The sequence below is a fragment of the Pezoporus wallicus genome, unplaced genomic scaffold, assembly GCF_028554395.1.
Source record: "Pezoporus wallicus isolate ANWC-B61680 ecotype Strahan unplaced genomic scaffold, APGP_CSIRO_Pwel_v1 contig_749, whole genome shotgun sequence".
Classification (NCBI taxonomy): Eukaryota; Metazoa; Chordata; class Aves; order Psittaciformes; family Psittacidae; genus Pezoporus; species Pezoporus wallicus.
This window is the reverse complement of record NW_026641327.1, coordinates 6,288,032-6,308,568: the sequence shown is the minus strand read 5'-3', so window position 1 is coordinate 6,308,568 and position 20,537 is coordinate 6,288,032. Positions and strand designations below refer to the sequence as shown.

Below are 20,537 nucleotides of genomic sequence, written 5' to 3'. Positions count from 1 at the left end.
TTCAGAAAAAAAAGAACCTGCCCTGAAAGGGTGATTTCTCTCTCTCTGTTAAACATTAATTATTCATTTTCTCACCCAGTCTTCCCATGCTTCCTTATTTTTAATTCTCTGTAGGTGATAGTAAGCATTACTGCTTTTTCTTAAAGCATTATTGTTTTCATGTTAGTGACACTCCAGACCTCCACCTCTCCTGCTGTCTGTTCTGCTTCTTATTGAATCCCCTTTTCTGTACTTCTCTTTGTGTTGTTTCTCTGTTGTTTGTGTGTCTCTGGTTTCTCATACTCAGGATCATCATTCTTCTCTGTGGTTTTCTTATTGTTACTTCTTTTCCTGCAAATGATTGAATCTCATTTCACATCTCTTGGAAATACAGGAGCAAGAATCAGGGTATGCTTCATGGGGAGGACACTTCCACCGGGAGGAGGGGGTTACATTTGTCACTGAATTTAAATGTACAGTCATTCTTGTGCTGACACTTTTATGTTCCTTCCCTTGTGATAGAAATTGGGATGTTTGGTGCTTCAGAGAAATGGTGAATAAAAGTTAGTTCCAATCTTTCTTCCCAAAGTGGGATTTCTGCAGTGTGTTCTCTCCCTGTGGACATCCAGGGGACTATTTCTGCTGTCTTGCAGCAACAGGAAAGCATATGCCTTCTCTTGATGAGGCAGAAAACTCCTTAAGCGTGAGTGTACAGAACTGCTCTGAAGTGCTTGCCGTAGCGGGTATTTTTCACTTCCAGTGGAGATTCCGACATAGATTTCTCCCTGCTTGCCTGTCTAAACCCATGAGCTTCCTGGGGTTTGCAGGTGGCTCTTTGCACCTCTGTTTCAAGCCTCTACTAGCGTGGCTTTAGGGTTTGTGATAGGAAAGGATCTCCAAGGCTGTTTTTGTGGTTTTCCCTCCTCCCACTCCCCACCTGCGAGTCCTTTACAGAGAAAGGGAATAAGGATGTGGGCTTGAAGGGCAGCTCTTCTCATATGCAGGCGTAATAGGATACTCTCCCCACAAAGGATTCCCCTCTCCCAGTGGGGGCAAAGGACCCTGCTTACTGAGGGGACCCACTGTCCCAGATAATTAGCTAAGCAGCTGCTGTGTGTCTGAATGAAAAAGGAGGGGAGGGAGGTTTTGCTCTGATGGGGAGCTGGGGCGGCATTCCTTGGAGGCAGCCTGCACATTCCTCCAAAGCAGTCAGTGCTGATGGTGACATGGGCTTGGTGTTGCCATGCCAGGCTTCCCAGAATCTCTGCCATTTCATACAGATTTCTGTTTGATTTTGTGTGGACCGCTTGCTTGGCCTCGGGCTCTTTTTTATGGGAAAACTCCTTTTTCTGTGCTAAGTGCTAATCGTTTATCCCTGGATCAGGGGGAGAATATATAGCTTGAATTCACATGTGACGTGTTGCATTAATTAATGCATCACAAACTGTTTATAAAAAGATAATAAGATCAGATTCAGTAAAAAAATGAAGGTTTGCAATATGCAAAACAAAGTAATCTCAGCAGAAGCAATTGTGTTAATGCAATAGTGGGCAATGTGCCTGTGAATGAATCCCTTCTCCGTGTATTTCCTAGGGGGTCTGGGAGGAAAAGGAGAGTGCCTTGTCTGGCCAACACATTTATGACTAGCTTTCGTGGACAAAAGCAAAATTAAAAGGAGAGCCTGTTCTTGGCACAGGACCAGGGCTTTTCTTAGAGGACTGCTTTAATTTGTTTGACATACAGTGAAAGGCTGGCACACTGCACTAATTAGTTTTATATACAGTTGTTTCATGGATCTGCAGGACTATATGTAGCCATGGGCCTGCTTAAGTAACCCAGTGAGGTCTACCACAGGCTGCTTCCGGAAGCCCATTCACAGGACTGGACCTGCATGCCTGACTTCTTGCTGTGCTGCTCGAATTTTTACCGAGTTTTACGTTTCTGTAAGTTCATTCAGATAGAATAATACCCATTTAAAATTGGAATGGTGCAGTGATAAATCTGGAAGTGTGGTACTTGGCATTTGCAGAAAGAGGGGGGTTTTATAGTTATAAACATTTTTCTTTGTTCTTTATTTTCCCCTCCCTCTCTCCTCTGTGCTGGTGGAAGCCTAGGTAGTTAATTTAAATTCTAAAAGACAATTACTATTATTTCTATCACTAATACTTCTTCCTCGAGAGCACTTAAAATAATGTTTTATTCATTGTTGCAGAGACAAGAGTTAAGTTTTTAGTTTCTAAGTACTAGCGCATTTGCAAGTGGCTAGTGGAAGCCAGAGAATATTGCTACTTCTGACCCATGCAAAGACTTCAGAAGTGAATGGCAGGAAATGTTTAAAATGTCATTTAATTAGATCTGCACGAGGTACACTGCTAATGTAATCAAATGTGGATTTAATCTCCCTTTTATGTTTTTGTAAGGAAAGGCGCTTCATCTTGAAATTACAGTTTTAAGAAAAGAGGCATGGATGGGAGACGTGGAGGTCATTCAGGCAGCAGCAAGTGAAGCAGAGCAACTCCCATTTGTGCTCAGCCAGATGTTCATGGGCCTTTGCCAATAGCTCAAAAGGCTGATGCTACATAAATTACTATATCCCAGGGACTAATTCAATGGGTGTGATGGAAGAGGAAGGGAGGAGGATGGTACCCTGTCGGTCAGAGGTCAGGTGTAACACATGGGACTGAACTAAGGAATATCCAGCCAGTTCTATTTTTCTTTTATTATTGCAGATTGAAAACTCTTATTTTGCCATAGAAAGCAAATGAAAAGATGATACTTTCAATAAGGATATAAAGACCAATAATTATTTTCTTTAAGTCCCTTTTCCCATGCAGTCAAAAGAGTTGAATACCCAATGAAATCTGAGCCTCTGACTTTGAAAATACAGGATCCTCTTTGAAAGCCACCAGTGGTCCAGCTAAATGAAGATATTTAAAGGTTTATTTTGCTTTCTGAGAAGGTGCCTATTGTACGCCCAATTGCCTTCTCTCCACTGCCATGTTTGTACCAAATTCACCTAGAGAAATCCCTTTACAGCTAGCATGAGTTGTTCTCTTTTCCTCTGTAGGAGAGCTGATTTTTTTGCAAAACTAAAAACAAAGAATAGCCTGGAGTAATAAATAAAAGCTTTCTTTTAGAGTGTGAAGCGTTCTCTCAACCAAAGTCTTGCCATTGCAAGAGAACAGGCACTTGTGGGTTGGTACCTCTCACGTGTGTCTGTATCTCAAGCCCGGTTATCTTTGATGCTCTGCCTGTAGAAGGGATTGGTGAACTAAGGGAACTTCTTTGTCTTTCAAAGATATACAGCTACCCATTATGCTGCGAAGGGTAATTTAACAAATGTGACTCTTGCTTCTTACACAAAGATACAACTCTAACCCATAGCAGTAGATACAACTCAAACCCATACCAGTAGCTGGTTTTCTGTTGGATAGTTTTGAAAGACTTGACTGATTTTGAAGGTGTGAGATTGGGAGTGCTGATGCTTTTTGATTTCTCAGGATGTCCTACAGTCTACTGATTAAAAAGCAGGGTTTCAAGGCTAGTGAATTACCCACTTGGCATCCCAAACAGTATTGCTCGATCAGTGGGAAGCCCAGGGATGCGCAGTGACTTTTCTCTCATAAAATAAAGAAATAAGCAGTGCCCTCTAGTGTTACTTAACATCAAAGGGAACCACTAGGAGATTTTTCTATCATTAGGTACCTGGAATTAAACCTATTTCACAGCCACAGATGCAGCTCTTAATTTCTTGAGGAAGCATAGTAAAAAAGAACTGAAATAGCATAGCTTACCAGGACATGACTGTGAGAAATTCAGCCATTAATAGCTAAATACAGTCAGATATCTCAAACTTCCTGAACTGTTTTATCTTCTCTAATCTCGAAGTGTGTGAGTGTAGTATGTCTCCGACCTGTACCTGACCTGGGAATGTGTTTTACCAAAGGGCCAGAGACTTGAGACTTGTGAAGTTTCAGCAAGAAGTATAACAGTGAATCTTCTTGCTTGAAGGTCATAAGTTCCGTTTCTGGCATAAGACAGTCCTGGTGTATGTATTCAAGCATATCTACAACATGTTATAACACAGCATTGAGAAGGTAGGTCTTTCGAGCTTTCCTAGGAGCACCTAGGAGATTTTTGTAGCGATGGCAGCAGGATGGACTCCTGTTTCAAAGCTATAGGCATCAGTCAAAGACAATTCTGCCAGAGATGCACCATGTGAGTTACAGTCACTTCTGTGCTTTAGCATGAAAGGCCATTTCTCAGTGTGTTTAAAAGACTTTGTTAGAAAAAATCTTGTGCATGTCTAATAGTGTGTATGTGTTTATTGTTTTCTAAAAAAAACAACACAGAAATGCAGTAAAAGTATAATCTGGCATATGGCGACCCGTGCAGTACATTGGCTTAAACTTGGGTGTGCAAATGTATATTGTTTCTGTGTAGATTGCTGCGCCCTGGTAGTAGATGTCAGAAGTGAGAAGACTTCTCTCAACACTCAAAGTCAGGTTGGACAGGGCTCTGAGCAACCTGATCTATTTGAAGATGTCTCTGTTCATTGCAGGGGGTTTGGACTAGATGACCTTTAAATGTCCCTTCTGACCCAAGCTATTCTATGATTCCATGACTATTCCTCCTCAAAAGAGGTGTGAGACCAACGTTTGCTACATGTTCTGTCTTGTTGCCACGGCTATTATCAAACTTGATGCTTCCAGTAGTTATTGATTCTTCAGCTCTAATGATAACTTGTGTCCTCTTTGCTACATGTGAGCAGGAGAGCATTGCTTGTGCTGATTGCCAAGGACGATGTTATGCTCTGTGAAATGGTCAAGAAGAAAAATGTTCAGCATTTTTCCTCTGAGACATACCAAAAATCTTCATGCACCAATGAAAGCAACCATTGTTATGGTATCATAACAATGGTTCGTTAGGAGTTTACCCAGGGCTGGGATGATGATTGTTCCTGTTTAAGACCAAAACCAACAGACGGCATTTGTTAAGACATTGATATTTATGTACAAAGTTGCCAGCACTTTAAGAAGTGGTGCCTCTCTTAATTAAGATGATAATGTACTGCCTTGTTTCGAGACATTCTGCTCATAACGATGCTGGTGAATTATGAATAGAGGAAAATCAGTAATAACAAATGCCAGATGGAGGTATCTTTCAAAGAGGAATATTCCATGTAATATGGCATGTAAAGTTGACAGACCGGGTCTTAAAAGACCTTTATTATTCTTTAAGCTTTCCTGACAAAATTACTCTTTATCCTGCCAAGAAATGTGGTTTCGCATGCCAGTGAGTTTTTAAGCAAGAGTAATTAAAGTATGCCTCTAAGTTTATGGCTTGAAGTGAAATCCATTCTTCCAATGTTTTGTCAGGAATCTATAAACAGTGCAAGGAAGGAGACAACTTATAACAGCAATAGTTTTGCCATTCCTACATGTTCTGCCTTTGAAATCAGAGGTAATTAAGGATGAACAAAACTCCTTTCAAAATTAAAAAAAAAAAAAAAAAAGTGTGAGTTTTACCTCACGTTTTTCCTTTGGTTGAAGGTGACTTTTGCGAATAAGAAATGATTTTCTAAAATTAAAATCTACTTTCTTTTATTGAAATAAAAAACTTACAAATGCATTGAATCCTGAAATGCCGGGCCTTTTTTGTTACTTTCTGAGAGAGGGAAATAAAATAAAATGAAATTTAATTTGATTTTGTAGTGTAAGGTAGCAATTAAAAGAGAAATAAACAAGGGAAAGTAAGAAATCAAACTTTGGGGCTGGTATTTCATTTTCTCATAAGAATATTCCCACTCTGTGGGCACTCCAGCTTTTATTGCATGACCTACTGGTCACTGGAGAGATAGTCCTTTCATGATGATCTGTGTGTGAGGCAAAGTATGTCATGATGACCATAAAGATTTGATTTTTCTTTGTAATTGTCCTCAGAGTACATTAGTGTAATAAAATTGAATTTAGGACTGTAGAAGTGTTGTGTATAGTCTCTCTTTATCAGATATGCAAAACATAATAGAGCAGGAGGACTTAAAGCATACCTTCTGCTCCATCCATGCATAGTTGCAAATCACTTCCAAATATAATAAACTTGAAATATACAGTCCAAGACTTCTTGCAAAGGCACAAATGTTGTGGCAGGGTTCAGAAAGCAGAGGAGATGCTTTCATCTACTTTAAATTATTTCTATGAGTATGCATTAGTAAGGGAATAAATGAAGTAATCTATATCAGTATTGGATGATGAAAAGAAGGCTTCTGCTCTACTTAGAAAAAGATCAAGATCAGTTTTCATGAGAATAAAACACTGTTTTGAATTATGCTTAGAACAGACTGTCCGACTATTTCTGGTATTAATGTTCATTGCCATTGCAGAAAGGATTTAACAATAGAAAGATGAGAGCATGAGAAAAGAATGTCTAGAGGGAAGGCAGTCAAGGATGGATTCAGTGGCTCTAGCTTTGATAACAAAAGCAAAGAGTGCTCTCAGTTGAGTCTTTTGAGACTTATCTGGTACTTTCAATAAGCCCTAAATTTATCTTAATGTAGAAAGAGTAGGCATTTACAGAAAATCCTTAGAATATTGTTTCTTACTGACCTTGTTAAAGCTATTGTGAGTTTACCTGAGAGATGCCATCTGAAGTTATGGACAACTGAACCCTGGTTTTATGTGCACTTTTTTGATGAATAAGTCCTATATATATATAATAAAATAAAGCTGCTTTCTGTAACAGCAGTCTGATGTGAAGTGGGCACTATGACTCTTCAACTCTTTGAAATCTGTCCTACTTTTTTGCCATGTTGACAGTTTTGTTTATGCTTAACTTCTTTCTGTTGTCTTTTTTTTTACCCCCAGAAAAACTTTACAATTCCAATGGACGGGAGCTGAGACGGGCACTTTTCTCCTTGAAACAAATATTTCAGGTGAGCAAGTGGTGACTGTCCATTCTCTGGTTTGAACGTGAATTGAGTTTGTTGTTTTTGTTTTTTTTTTGATGTAGGGAATAACTTATGGTTTCTTGCACAACGGAAGTTTAAGTCTTCACTTGTAATGTGCAGTTAGCCAATTGTTTCTTAGGATCTTTTCTCTGTATGGTCTGCAGGCCTTCCTTTGTCCCCTCAGAAGTCAGGACCAGATATGGAGTAATAGCAGAGTGGGTGATTGGAGCCTGCCAGGAAAGGAGAGAGGTAAATTGTGGCTCTTAGATGGAAACTTAGGCTGCTCATTAAACAGTAGCAGTGGCCTAGTTCTGTATTGAAAAGACTGGAAAAGATGTGCAAAGAGGAGTTGGAACTGGGTTGGGGTCATGACCTCACATTACCCTGATAATTGACAAATAGACTGGGTTTAAGCCACATCAGCAACTGATAAAGGATGTGAGAGACATTGGACAGATCTGATGGGAACCAAGATGTAGAGAGAGAACTGTGAAGGTCAATGGAAATGTTTTATTGATAGCTGAAAAGTTGCTTTGCAGAGCTGAGGAGGGTATGGTAGTGTCTGATCACTTTTAAGGAAAGGAATGGATTTGAATGTGACTGTTATGTAGGAGACCTGAAATCAGCAGGATTTGGGCTCCTGTGGTGAAGTAGCCAATGTGATAGACAAGTGGTGTGGATGATAATGAAGTGAATTGAATGAAAAGCTTGGATTTCAGATTGGTTTTACTGGATAAGCTGAGGACTCAGGAAAATTGGAGGAGTAGAAGGAGGCTTGTTGGAGAGAACAGGTCAGGAAAAGTAACAAGAAAATATCAGTGAGAACAGTAGTATACTGCCAGTGTGATCTTAAAAGGAAATTCAGGGTGATGCATTCCATTTCTATCAGTAAATATAAATGAAATCAATAAAAAAGCATGTCTCTCCTTTAGTAATGGATCCAAATGGAGGATGACAACCTATATTTTTCAGAAACAACAGGTAGGTGCAAGGCTTTCAAGCTGTTAGTTTAGCACTTTTTGGTTTGTTTTAAATAGACATTTATTTTAAGAAGAATACCAACATTTAACAAATCTGCAAGACTGCAGAACTGCGAATTTCCAAAACACAAAATGCTTTTTCAGGGTTTCAAAGTTAAGCATTCAGAATTTAGAAAATGCTAAAATGAAGTTTTTCTGAACAGTAGCAGGTGGTGAAGGGTGAACCATTTAATGGAACATTTTCATAGCTAAAGGTGCCTTCTGGGTAAGAGAAAAGTCCTTGAATTTTTTGGACAAAGAAGGAGTTCCAGCTGCAAAATAGTCTGGTCATCTTATGGCCACAGATTGGAAAAAACATTGTCTCTTCAAGGCATTCCCCGGGAAGGACTGTTTGAGAGTCACAGTGATGCAAGCTGGGTTTCCCTGTGAACTTGCCAAGTAGGTGGACTGTATGCTTAGAGGAAATCTGGCAGGTTTCCAAGAGTCTTCTCTGGTTTCTTCTCTTTTTGTTCATTTCAACTGTTTCTGGCAGCTATTTGTATTTCTCTGTATTTGTATTCCACAGATGTCTAGGCGCACACATGTATATTTAGCAATGAATACTAAGCCTTTCTTCCCACCCATCCTGTGCCTCCCATACCTCCCATCATGACTTCTCCCAGTTTGGGTATTCATAAATGTTTTCTTCCCTGTAGGTTATTTGAAGTTTCATCTACTTCTGAGCGCATAGTGCTCAGTGTTTTCAGTGTGCACACCAGTAAGTTCTCCATCTTCCAGATGATCAGCTGTTTTTATGGAAATGTTGTTTAAATATTTATCCTAATAAATCCAATTGGAGTTGACTCCATTGAAGAGTAATGAGCAGGAAGGAAAAAGCGATGCACACAAACCCATACCTATGTATGAATCCAGTTTTTAAGTAAAGACTGTCTGACAGTTTCAGAACGTAATTTTCCTAGAAGAATTCAACTTCCCTGTTGCCTAATGTATGTGATACTGAAAGGAATTTGGGAATTACCTGTTACCACTTTAATTAGCTACTTTCGGTAGAACTGTGGCTGTTTGTGGAACAAACGTAGTCTTCAAAAAAATATTCACATTATCCCAAAGTACATGTTATCATTACTGGAAAATTGAGGAAAAGTCTCCCTCAAGCTGGAGAGTATTCATATTATATGTTCAAGTATTTGAGGCAGTACACATCAAATTGGAAAATGAGACCTTATATGTTGTAAGCTCCTGTTCACCTGTCAACTTTGATGTCCTTAACAACATTTACTGGCATAATTTTGAGTATGGGCATCTTTTGAGCATGATTTTAATGTATTTCATAATGAGCAATGAGAGAGAGCATAAGTTGGTTCTTATATCTGTTTTAGGAAGAAAAGCTATTTATTTTTTCTTAGTAAAGAAAAATACAAGTTAATATTATAAGGTTATATTATAGACCAATCACTATTGTCCAAAAGTTCATACCTAAGGGTTGGTGTTTTTTTGTCTGTGAAATTAAAGTTTGTCAGCATTAGAAATCTATCATTATGTTAAAAGGTTTTTTATAAGTATATTTTTTAACATGAATATCTGTTGATTTTGTACCTAATTATTTTTAAATTCCTTAAGAGTGTAATATTTCAAAAATACAATGTTGACTTCAAAACGAGTCTTTATTTTTGTTTTAGCAGAAACTTCATCATGTCTTTAAGTGCCAAGACAGTTTGTAACACCCATGTTTTTATAATCATTTCATCATCTCTGAGTTAATTTGGCACAGCTCTGTGTCAGTATCATTTTTAATTTAAAAAGCTTCAAGGTAACGTGCAGTCTCTTATTTGCATGAAGTGGGAACCATCCCAAGTTTTACATCAAATATGAATTCCAAATAGTCAGAGCCCTTGTTTTTTCACGCGAGGCCTCAGCAAAGCTCAGTGATGTTTGGCAAAAGCAATGCCTTTGTTTCAAAATTTAAATGAAAGATACATTTGGCAAGTCCAACCTTGGAATTTCTGTTTGTTTTTTTCTGGTGGGCTGGTTTTGGAAAAATGATAAAGGTTATGTGGAGCATTTTTCTTTGACAGTAATGCCATTCTGAAGGCTTAGGATAGCCACATTCATTATCTTTTTCTGGCTGTACTGCAGTATTCTGATTTACCAGTATACTTTTTGACTACCAAACTTACAGAGTAAGAAAGTAATGTTCACACTAGAAATATATGAAGCACTTGACCTTAAAAAAAACTGAAAAAAGGACATACAGATATAAATGACGAGCTGTTGGAGTACAGTTTAGTTCCCTTTGACTATTTTATGATAGCCTTCTGAGTTGCCCAATTCTTGTGTTTATCAGAGATTCACGAATTTTGTGTAAAGTGCTAAAGCTCCCAAGGACATGCATGGAAGAATCCAGCTGAACATGGCACTCACCAAATCAGGGTCTCAAAACATTCTTGCATTTCCTGATTGTGATATCATAAGGGAGATAAAAAAATACAGCTTCTTAGAATAGTTAATTCAATATCAATCCTAATAGCAGAACAAATGAGCATGAGCTCTGTAATAGGTGTAAATAGTGCTGTGTAATTTACGTGATATTAAAGAATTTTATTTAACAAGACCTCTGCTATGACTAGTTGCAACATAAGGTAGGTTTTAGAACCTATAGCCAAAAGTGGGCTTTGTATTTATAAAGCATAGTTTCAAATCATGCTGACTGCATCGTTTCAAAATAAGAAATAACTTGGTGTTGTAAGAAAAATAAGAACACTATGAAGCATGTTTCAAGTCTGTTGAAATCTATAATTGTTCAAATCTGCTTTTTAAAGTTTTGGAAAATATTTTTAATCAAGCAGTCCATTAGGTTTTCTGGAAGGCAAACCTATGGTGTATATTTTAAGGTGTTGTAGAATAAAACTGGCTTTTTTTCCTTGACTGTTTTCCCCCCTAAGTATCATTTGACAAATGAGGGAAGATCTTCAACTTTTTTTTTTTTAAGAACCTTGATGCTTATATTGTGTTGTGGTTAGGATATCAAGGGGCACAGTTACAAAGTTCTGTTACAAAATTTTCTTCTATTGCTGAAAAATTCATTAATCATTGAACAATTGAGCTTTGTGTAAAACCTCACAACGAACAGCTTTGTAGGGACCCTGGAAACATTAAATAGAAGGTGTTTGGATAGACACAATCTTATCAGTGAGTGAAATCAAATGTCACACACTTCAGCTGCTGAGGAGTCATCAATCATCCTTAGGAGAGCAGAAGGAGTATTCTGTGTTTGCCTCATTGATGTCAAGGAAGGAGGCTTCTCCTTCCCCTCTTGCAAGCATGAATGATGACTCCATAGGGTTTGAAGCTGTGTGACACTTGATTTAGGGGCTGCTGTCATCACTTGTGAGACAGGGAGCCTCTCCTCTTTAAGAGGCCTCTTGGAAGGCTTCTTGATTGAGTCATGAAAAAAGAGAAACCTTTATTTCCTTCCTAAATTGAATAGACCATAGTTCCACATGGCAGTTTACATATCTTTTTAATCCCATTTTACAAAGGATATGTTTCATTACTGTTTAGAGATTTAAAAAAAAACAACATATAGAGATATGACACATTAAATATCAAAATCAGTTTCTCAGTTTCAGTGGCAAATAGTGTTGTCTTCATGCCTAGACATTGTTATGGCCTGAGATGTAAACAGTTCTTAATGAGACTATAAAATGTGAACTTCTTCCACCTTTAGGATAGCCTAAAAACTTGGGAAGCTGCCATTATTCATTCTCTAATCTGTGTGAATCTTTGAACTAAATCAGAAAACTTTGTTTTCTTTGGGGCCTACTTACTTTAACTTGCTCAGGTATGCAATAAAATGCATGAACATTGTTTGATCTGTTGCTTAGTTGCCATGAAGAATATCTTGGTAGGGTCTGGTCTAGGTGACTTCTCTAGTACTTTTCAATTCTGCTATTAACTGGGAGGAAAAAAAGCCACAGTGTATTGATGCATCTGCTGTCTACTCAAGGTGCAAAGGATGAAATTCTGTCCCCATCAAGTCAATGGCAGAGAATGTCTTTAGTTTCAATGTTAGTTTTGCCTGGTGATTGAGTGTGTACAGCTAGATGGACTGTATGTAGCAAAGAGGGACAGTCACAGCGGGACTTTTTGTGTTCATTTCCTGATAAATGCTTTGTCTTTATAGGGGGAGGCAACCAAATCTTTTCTGGTCAATAATTGTATAAATTAATCTGATACTCAAGTGTGACTTATTTTTGCTTACTTGCCTCTTGCACTGACAGGGAGAAAAAAGAAAAGAGTTCTCTGAGGAAAAAAGATCCTCTAATTATGTGCACCTTCATTAACTGAAATAATAAAACATTGAAAGCAGAAAGTTACTTTAAAATGGTTCAACTTGCAGAAATAATTTCTTTTCTGCTTTTATTCTTTCAACTAGTTTGAAGAATTGTAGTACAGTTGAGTTCCTTCTCCTGAAAGACAGAATACATCATCTTATTGCTCTGTGGAATTCTTCAGTGGTAGATTTTGATGGTAATTCTGGGATCTTTCTCAAGTGAATGTAGCGTCATGCAACTGTGAGGTTATGTGCAGTGAGAGCACTAGAAGCAGGTATTATAGTGTTACAGTAAGATGGCTTTCTACCTGCAGCCTCCTCATCTGATACAGGAATTGGGCAGGGTACATGAAAATAGTGAAGTCAGTGACTGGGTCACTGAAGAAGCAAAACACCATATTCAGAGTATAGGAAAACCAGAACTTTCTTGGACAAGATGGTGGTGAACACCAGGTAGGGTCACAATTATTTGATCTTGGGAACTGAAGAAAGCAGGCTTAAAGGAAGAACAGAAGTGTGTAATGGGAACAACTTTGCTGTACAGGCTAAGCACTGTTCCCTCTCTAAATTTTGTCTTTAATCACGTTAAGTTATGAGTGGTTCTTTGGAGATCTCAGTTACATCCACTGAAGATATCTTTGTTTTCATCTTAGCAGTGAAAGCTTCTGTTTCCTTCCCTACATGTAAGTGCCCAAATGTATGCTTTAGAGACAGATTCTCTATCAGAAAAGTTTAAACATTAAATACTGCAGGCTGTTTGTTCTCCTTGATCTTCAAAGAATTTGTTGTGTGTACCCAAAAAGGAAAAAAACTCTTTATGAAGGGAAACCCAAAATCTAAAAGATTCAGTTCTTCATTCATATACAAATGTGACACATCTCACCAAGGATGAAAAAGTAATGAATAGATCTTGATAAAATACAAATATGACCTGAAAGTTTTCAGGTTTTAAATTTATACTTTTTTTCATGGATGCCCATTAAAGAGCAAGTATTCTAACAAGTTAATTTAATCAGACAAGATTTATTATTTTTAATGAAAAAAGCCAGAGTTCCTAAGAAATTTTGAAACATTTAAATCTTTCCATAAATGTAGGCAATATTTGTTGTCTACCTGCTGCCATGCTTTTTCTTCTGTTTTGGTTGTCTGGAACTTGATGCTCCAATTATACGTTAACCGTGTCTAATAAACACTGACTTGACTCCGAGGAATCTCAGCAAATCCAGTAAAGCAGCTTTTGATTCTTATCCATTACTTCCCGCCCCCCCCCCCCCCCCCCCCCCCCCCCCCGATATTTTTTCATACGCTACAGGACAGCTACTTAGGATAACTACATGGCTTGTGCAGGATATCTGAGGTATCTGCCTGTCTGTCGTTTGAGGAATTTGAGAAAGACTTTGAGAAGTCTTTGCATTACTGGAAATTCATACCAATGTCTTGCTTCAGGTTTTGTGTATTTTTAAAAATTCATACACATCTAAAAAAAATCCAAAGATGTCTGAACCTCTTTTGAATTGGAGTTACTTCCCAGTATCCTCAAGTTTGCAGAAATTCTGTCCAGAAGAGAACTGCATTATTGTTTCAAGATATTAAGTACTGGAGGTTTTCATGAGTTTTAATTTGTAAAATAATGTTAACTATTAAAATGTTTATTTTGACCCCATGTATTCTTTTAAATATCCAAAAGAAACTGCAGAAATCCATACAGTTTACACATACACATTCCTGTGTAAAGGAGGTGTGAAATATTAAGTGTTGCAGCTTCTCTGCTTTGATAATGGGAAACACCAGCAAATGCGGTATTTGTTTTGCTGGTACTTTTAGTGGAATACAAAACATGTCCTTCAGGAACAACGGACTATTTATTTTCTAGCCTGAGGGTGTTTCAGAAGGGAGGCTACGGGAGATTAATGGCTGTAAATCAAACACTATACTTTCTGTATCTCTTTATTGGTGCCAAGGTGGAAAGCCATAATAAGCAATAATTTGGTCTGTATTTGAAATGTTTCATCTTGGAAAGAAAAAAAATCTGTTTTTTTTATAATTTAATGTTAGTGTTATAATTAGCTGGCACAGATGTGCTTAAAGGGCTGGCAAAAAGTTTATTGATGTTTGATGATTTCTACTTAGGCAACTGACTTACGGTAAAGATATGCAATGGAATTGATACTTGAGGGCAAATTTTCATTGCAATCATAACTAGAAGGCAGACTTTGCATTGCAGGTTGCTTATAATGTATTACCCCACTGAAAGTAAAAAGGTATGTTCATTTCCATGCATGCTGTTGTGAACTGTTGCTTCATGTAAATAGATGCAATAATAGGAAAAAAAAAGGGGAATAATGTCAAAATACCGATTATTATAAATGTAATGTAAAAATGTTTTATATCACATTCTGGTCATGCTTCTACGTGTTAAGAGTTGGGTAAGTGTAAAGGCTGGGGGAGAGAAGCAAAGGAGTGCAGCGTAGGTACAGAGGAGTGTAGGGAAAAACTCAGAGGGCAAAGGAGTGGAAGCCCTGGCACACCCACTGAGGACAGTGATGCAGCTGAAGTGCAGTTACAATCAACAGAGATAGCAAGGGGATGGAGCTTCCTCTGAGGGACAAACTGGCTTCTTGGTCCCCTTCAAACCCTTCACCACTAAAATGCTTCTGCCGCTGCCTCAGTTATCTCTAGCAGCTGACTGAAGTTTTGGGATATCCTGTGCCAGGGACCCCTTGTTCTCAAGGAGTTGTTCTACGTGTGCTGGTGGAAGGAATACAGCAACCAGCCTTGCCTAGCATGCTTATCTTGGGGTAGTTTCTGGGTTGCCGTCTTACAGAGGTGGACTCTTTGACAGAGAAGACTTTCCTCCTGCTACCCCTGAGAGCTGAGTTTGGTTTCTCTTCTAAAAGTAGTGTCCCAGCTCTAAGTACAGCAGAGGTTTCATAGCTTATTACAAGACTTGCCTGCTTTACTACTGGCTCATCTGGTCCATACTGGAGTTGTTTTGTATCTGCTTAAATAATTTAGGTTGAAATGGCCATACAGTCTCAAGGGACTCATAGCACTGAAGTTTATGTATGTATCTGTAAATATATATATGGGCCTGTGTATATGTTGTTGGAATAATTTCTTTCCAGATTTCATTTCAATAGATGACTAGGCTTTTAAAATGAACTGAAATAAACAGTAACATTTGAATTAGAAAGTATCAGGCACTTCTGGATTGGCAATCTAGTGTTTTAATTATATCAATAATTTTGGAGTCCAAAGAACAGAACTTTAAAGTGTGGGAAAGTAACAATAAATTATATCTTGGCAGTCCATGCTCCTTCAATCACTTCCTGACTATGTTAGTACTCAGTTTCCAAGCCAACACGAGCTTTTCTAACTGCAAACATTGCAAGCCAATCTTGATCTATAAAATGCAACCTGTTGCTTAGCCAGTAAAAAAGCTCGACTCCAGGAATGGTCTGGGATTTCTGTTGCTAATGCAGCACAGCATAACACATTACTGCATCATTGTAGTCTTGTCAGTGGGAATAATAATTTTGCTTGTAACTTAAGCAGATGCAATGCATACTGAAGGTGGGTAGCGATACTTAAAAATATCCTTGTGGAGACTTTATTGTGGTATATTTCTAATGCAGACTTTGAGGAGGAATTGGCTGTTACTTTTCAGTTGCTACTGGAGCAGAGCATTTGAAATTCTATAGGGAACCTGTGGACATGAAGTCTCTCAGGTAGTGGAAGTGCATTCTGGTTATAGCCCTGGGCAGCCACATTGCTACTGCTGCCCAGGGCAGTCTCATTAGGAACACACTATAGGGTTGTTTCAGCAGTTTTTGTATACATGAGGGTTTGTCATAGTTAAAGGAATACTTAGGAAAGAAGATCAGTAGATTTCTATTTTCCTTGCACTAGTAAGAGAAGAAAGGGTCGAATGAGGACTTACCCATCATTGATGCTATTGCTAACAGAAATCCAGATTTTATCCTTCTGCCTTTTTTGCTTAGCAACAGAGGCGGCTTTTCAAGTATATTGGGCAATAGTCCTGCATTTTACTTTCTTGTGGTGGAGCGCCAGATGCATTGTCATTTGAGATTTATGCCAGCGAAAGCCTGCAGTCGCTCATGGTTTGCTCTTTGACCTGCCTCCTCCTTCCTCCCTTTCCTCTACAGTCAGCTGCTGTCCCTCTGCTGCTAATTTACATCCCCAAATGAATGAAGCTTAATCCCTAAACCTTAATCCTCCTAAAACCAGCTGAACTTTGTGATCCTATCTTGACTTTGCAAGAGATTTAAAGAGAAAAAAAAAAAAGGGTGAAAAAATGTCTTTGCTTCTAAAGAGAGTGGCCATAATTCCATCATTTATTTTGGGGGGGAGAAGTGCTTTCTGTGAGTACACTGGCATTGAAGTGATCCATGTATTTTTCCTTCGTTTTTTTTTGGTTTGTTTGTTTTCACATTGAACATAATCATCTGGGATTTCTGTTTCAGTTCTGCCTCCTTGCTGTGTGCAGTGTATATTCCTGGCAGGGGAATCTGAGGAACAGCGTTTCTGAGGGGACCTTGCTCTGATGTATTAACGTGGAGTGGTGATGGCAGACTTTCCCAATTTCATAGATGAACATAGCAATGAGTGAAGATTCCCTAGCTCCCCCTCTTAAAAAAACAGTAATTTTTACTTTAGGAGCTGGGCAGTGTCTGAATGAGCCTTTTCTGCCCATAGGACACTGTATTGTTGTGCTGCCAGCATCTTGTCCCACAAGATTTCAGTCAGTGCACAAGGATGCTCCTTCTCTTAGAATCTGGCAGTGATTGCATTTCTCTTCTTACACTGCATTGCACAGTCAGTTGTCTGTATGCATCTTATCTTTTGCCTAGGTGAGTTATTACGATGTTAAAATGTGAATGCAGTATATCTTTGTGAAATTGCTGATTTTGGTCTACAGACAAAATCAGAGCTGGTCTGAGAGTTGGAGTTTAAATGTTTTAACAGGAATGTCATAGAGTGACAGAGCAGAGCAGGAAGTTCTTACTGAGACAGAGGATGAAGTGGGTCAACTGCTGAAGCTCAGTTTGAGTGGAGTCCCCTCCTGTAAGCTTGTCGACAAAGCTCAGAAAGAAGATTCTCGTGGCTGTGGCTGCTTCTCTCACTTCAAAGCTGGATTATAGCAACTTTTGCATTTTGGAAAGCCTAGTCGATACAGAATGTGATTGCTGGCTCACTCAGTAACATGTCATGTGGTGAGCATGGGCTGGAGAACCCCATGGTTCCTTATTTAAAGAAATGACTGTCATAAAATGTGCTGTGTTTAACTTTTGTAACAGAAACAGGAGAGAATTGTACAGCATAGGATTAAATATGGGAATGCTCAAGCAACCAGAAACAGTGGGATATCTTATGAAAGGGAAAAAAAAAATATATATAAAAATGAAGTTCTCCCTGGTGGAAATCTCCTAGACAAGCATCTTGTTATGATTCCTTGGAAAGACAGTACTCTCCACAGCTGTTAGCCACGTAAGAGAGAAATATGTATGTGCATATCCAAATGTGAATATTCAGTTGCTAACCCAGTCTCCTCAAATGGTTGGAGTAGAACTTTGAGCAATACTAGTTGGCTTAAATAAATAGCAAGAAAAATCCCCTTGAGAAGCTGTGTTTGAAAACCTTAATTTCCCATTAGGAAGCAAAGCAACTTTCTTGTGGCATGAAAATGATCATGCTTGGGTAAAAGTTTTCAAACATATGGCCCACAGAAATAACAGGTTTCAGAAAGATTTATTATCTTTAGCAGTTTGCAAACAGTTTATATTTGCACATGGAAGCTGCACATCAGATAAGATGCATTGTTGCAAGTACCGTTCATTGAAAAAAAGGCTTCAGTTTCCACCTTCAGATAAAACCTCACAAAACTACATTAGAGCATATATCAAAAGGTACAGAGACTCGAGAACAAGTAAGACGGATGGGAATCCTACCTAAACTTTCTACTCTGCTAGTGGCAAATTGGTGTACTTTATAGACTGCTTGATAATAAGGTTCGTGGGGTCTTTTTAACAGCCAGGCTGAGCTATGGAAACAAAAGTATGATTTGTGTGTTTCTTCAACCATGCATGCAAGCTTTAAACTCACCAGTTTGAATATATTTAATGTCTTTTTCATTATACATTGAACAAAAATAGAGCTCTGTTGTGACATACCTTAGCTTTTTTTTTAATTTCCTCTGAGATGCCTAAAGAAAGGAGGAGACATGATCTATCCAAGTCTGTGAATGAACGCATAAAATATAAATAGCTGAGAAGACCAACAGTAACTTTTCCTGAAGACTTTAAGTAGCCAGCCTTTGTGTCACTGCACAATTTTTATGGTTGCAGGAGCTTAGCAGGAAGCTTAGAGAGCTTTGCCTGTGTTTTGCTGCTTTTCTCATCAGTGCCTTCATGCCTGCTGATTAAGGGGTCATAAATCTTTGCAATATTAGTACAGGAGTCCATTTCCATAGCAAATGACAACCTTCCCCTGCCTCCTTTTAACTGTTATCACACACATGCGGCAGCTACTTACACGTATCATAGTCACACACACACACCGTATATTCCATACAACGAATGCTCTCTTCCTGGAAACCTGAACCTCTTACCACTGCTAGAGAGTAGCCTTTACTCTTGAGGTCACCTAACTTGGCAAGTCAGTGAGTTAATGGGTCTGAAAAGATTATCCTAGACCAAAATTGATGTAAACATTCTCCTTTCAATGTAGAATGTATGAGCTTGGATGCCTTTCATCTTTCGCTGCACATTCCAGATGTTTGCTTCTTTCCTCTCAGCATATATACATGATGGGATAGATAATGCACTGAGTTCAGATTTATGTCTAGAGCGTGGTGTGTTTGTACTCCACTTCATTACACCTTCTTTTTCCCTTTTATTTGGGAAAGGAGAAGTACCTTAAAGGCCTTTTTTTTAATTCAGATTTGATTTGTTTATTCAGTGCTTTCCAAAAGCAGTCTGGTTAGAGTCCCTCATGCCCTTCATTTCCTCTGCTGTTCTCCTGCAATATATCTCCTTTCAGTCGAGGGTGATTCTGTGCTCTAGTGGTTTACTCCTTCAGCTGCTTTGAAAGAGTTCCAGAAGGCAGGTCTCACAACTTGCTTTGGCATAGGCCTTGTTAAAAATTTAAATAAACAAATAAATAGAAATTCACCAACATAAACCAGATCTTTAGCATGAGGTATTTGGAGAATGAAATGCTAACTTTTCCCCAGGTAATACCCTAATGTGCATTCACTATTCAAGATTATGGGGAACATCCTAAAGCTACAACGGCTATTTCAGTTTTTACCTCTCTTTGAATGTCAACAGCTATCTGCTGTTGAGTTTTATTTCAGTTTTTGGTTCAATCTGAGGGTCTCTCAAACTGAGCTACTGTTAACTTCACTACCACAGGACAGGGCTTTTAGTATCATCCGGAAGTCTTTTATTTTTCCCAAACAAGCACGTTAGGTCTGTTAAAAAACATCTAAATCCACTGACCACAGTTATTCCTCCTTTTTCCTGTTTTTTTTTTCCAGTCTTGCTCATTTCACTCTGAGTCAGTCCAGGATAGATTTTTTTTTAATTTCTTTTTTTTCAACTCAAGGATGATGCAAACACACTTGATGCAAAATCAGTGTCAAATATCAATAAAAGGGTATTTAAAGACAAGCAAATGTGCTCTGAGCTAGGACGCCATTGCCATCTGAAAAAAAAAGAATTGTGGTTATTTCATTCAATAGTTTATCTTGTTGTATATCTAATTTCTCTTAAATTAGACAGCAGTCTTGTCCAATAGAAGATGTATCTATTTGTCATCAGATATGTATAAAAACTCTTTTGGAGGATGTTTTCCCCACAGCTTTCTTGATTCTACATTGTGCTACCAATTTCTATTAGGTTTTCTAAATTCTGCATGCTCCTGTCCTTTCTGTTCCATGTCCTTGCTCTCACCGCTGCCCACTCTGCATCGAGGAAATCTGTCACTTTTGTTCTCCAGTAGGAGGGAGTTTTTAACCATTTACCTTAACATGCAGAGTAACACTTTCTAGGCATACAGTGTCCTTGTGAATTGCTATGGCATGTAGTCTTAGTTTACCTGAACCCTGCATATACTTCGTTTTAGGCCTAGCTGACAAATTCCAGGGATATGTTCCTCTCTGTTGAGTTTTAGGGAAAAAAATATTCAAAATTCTTGAAGAACAAGAGGTTACTCAAGTTTCTTTGAGTTAAAAAACACCATACACAAAGGGATATGTGGGAGGGAGCAGTTGCCTGGT

General features: G+C 38.4%; 1 protein-coding gene across 12 annotated transcripts in view; it reads left to right on the top strand.

The window, feature by feature from the left end:
* The window catches only part of FHOD3 (formin homology 2 domain containing 3), a 373,066-nt gene that overhangs the window by 164,068 nt on the left and 188,461 nt on the right, over positions 1-20,537 (top strand). For all 12 annotated transcript variants that reach the window (XM_057423039.1, XM_057423037.1, XM_057423036.1 and 9 more), the window contains exon 4: positions 6,843-6,910. In XM_057423039.1, coding sequence (XP_057279022.1) covers positions 6,843-6,910 — 68 coding nt within the window. The remainder of the gene's footprint in view (positions 1-6,842; positions 6,911-20,537) is intronic.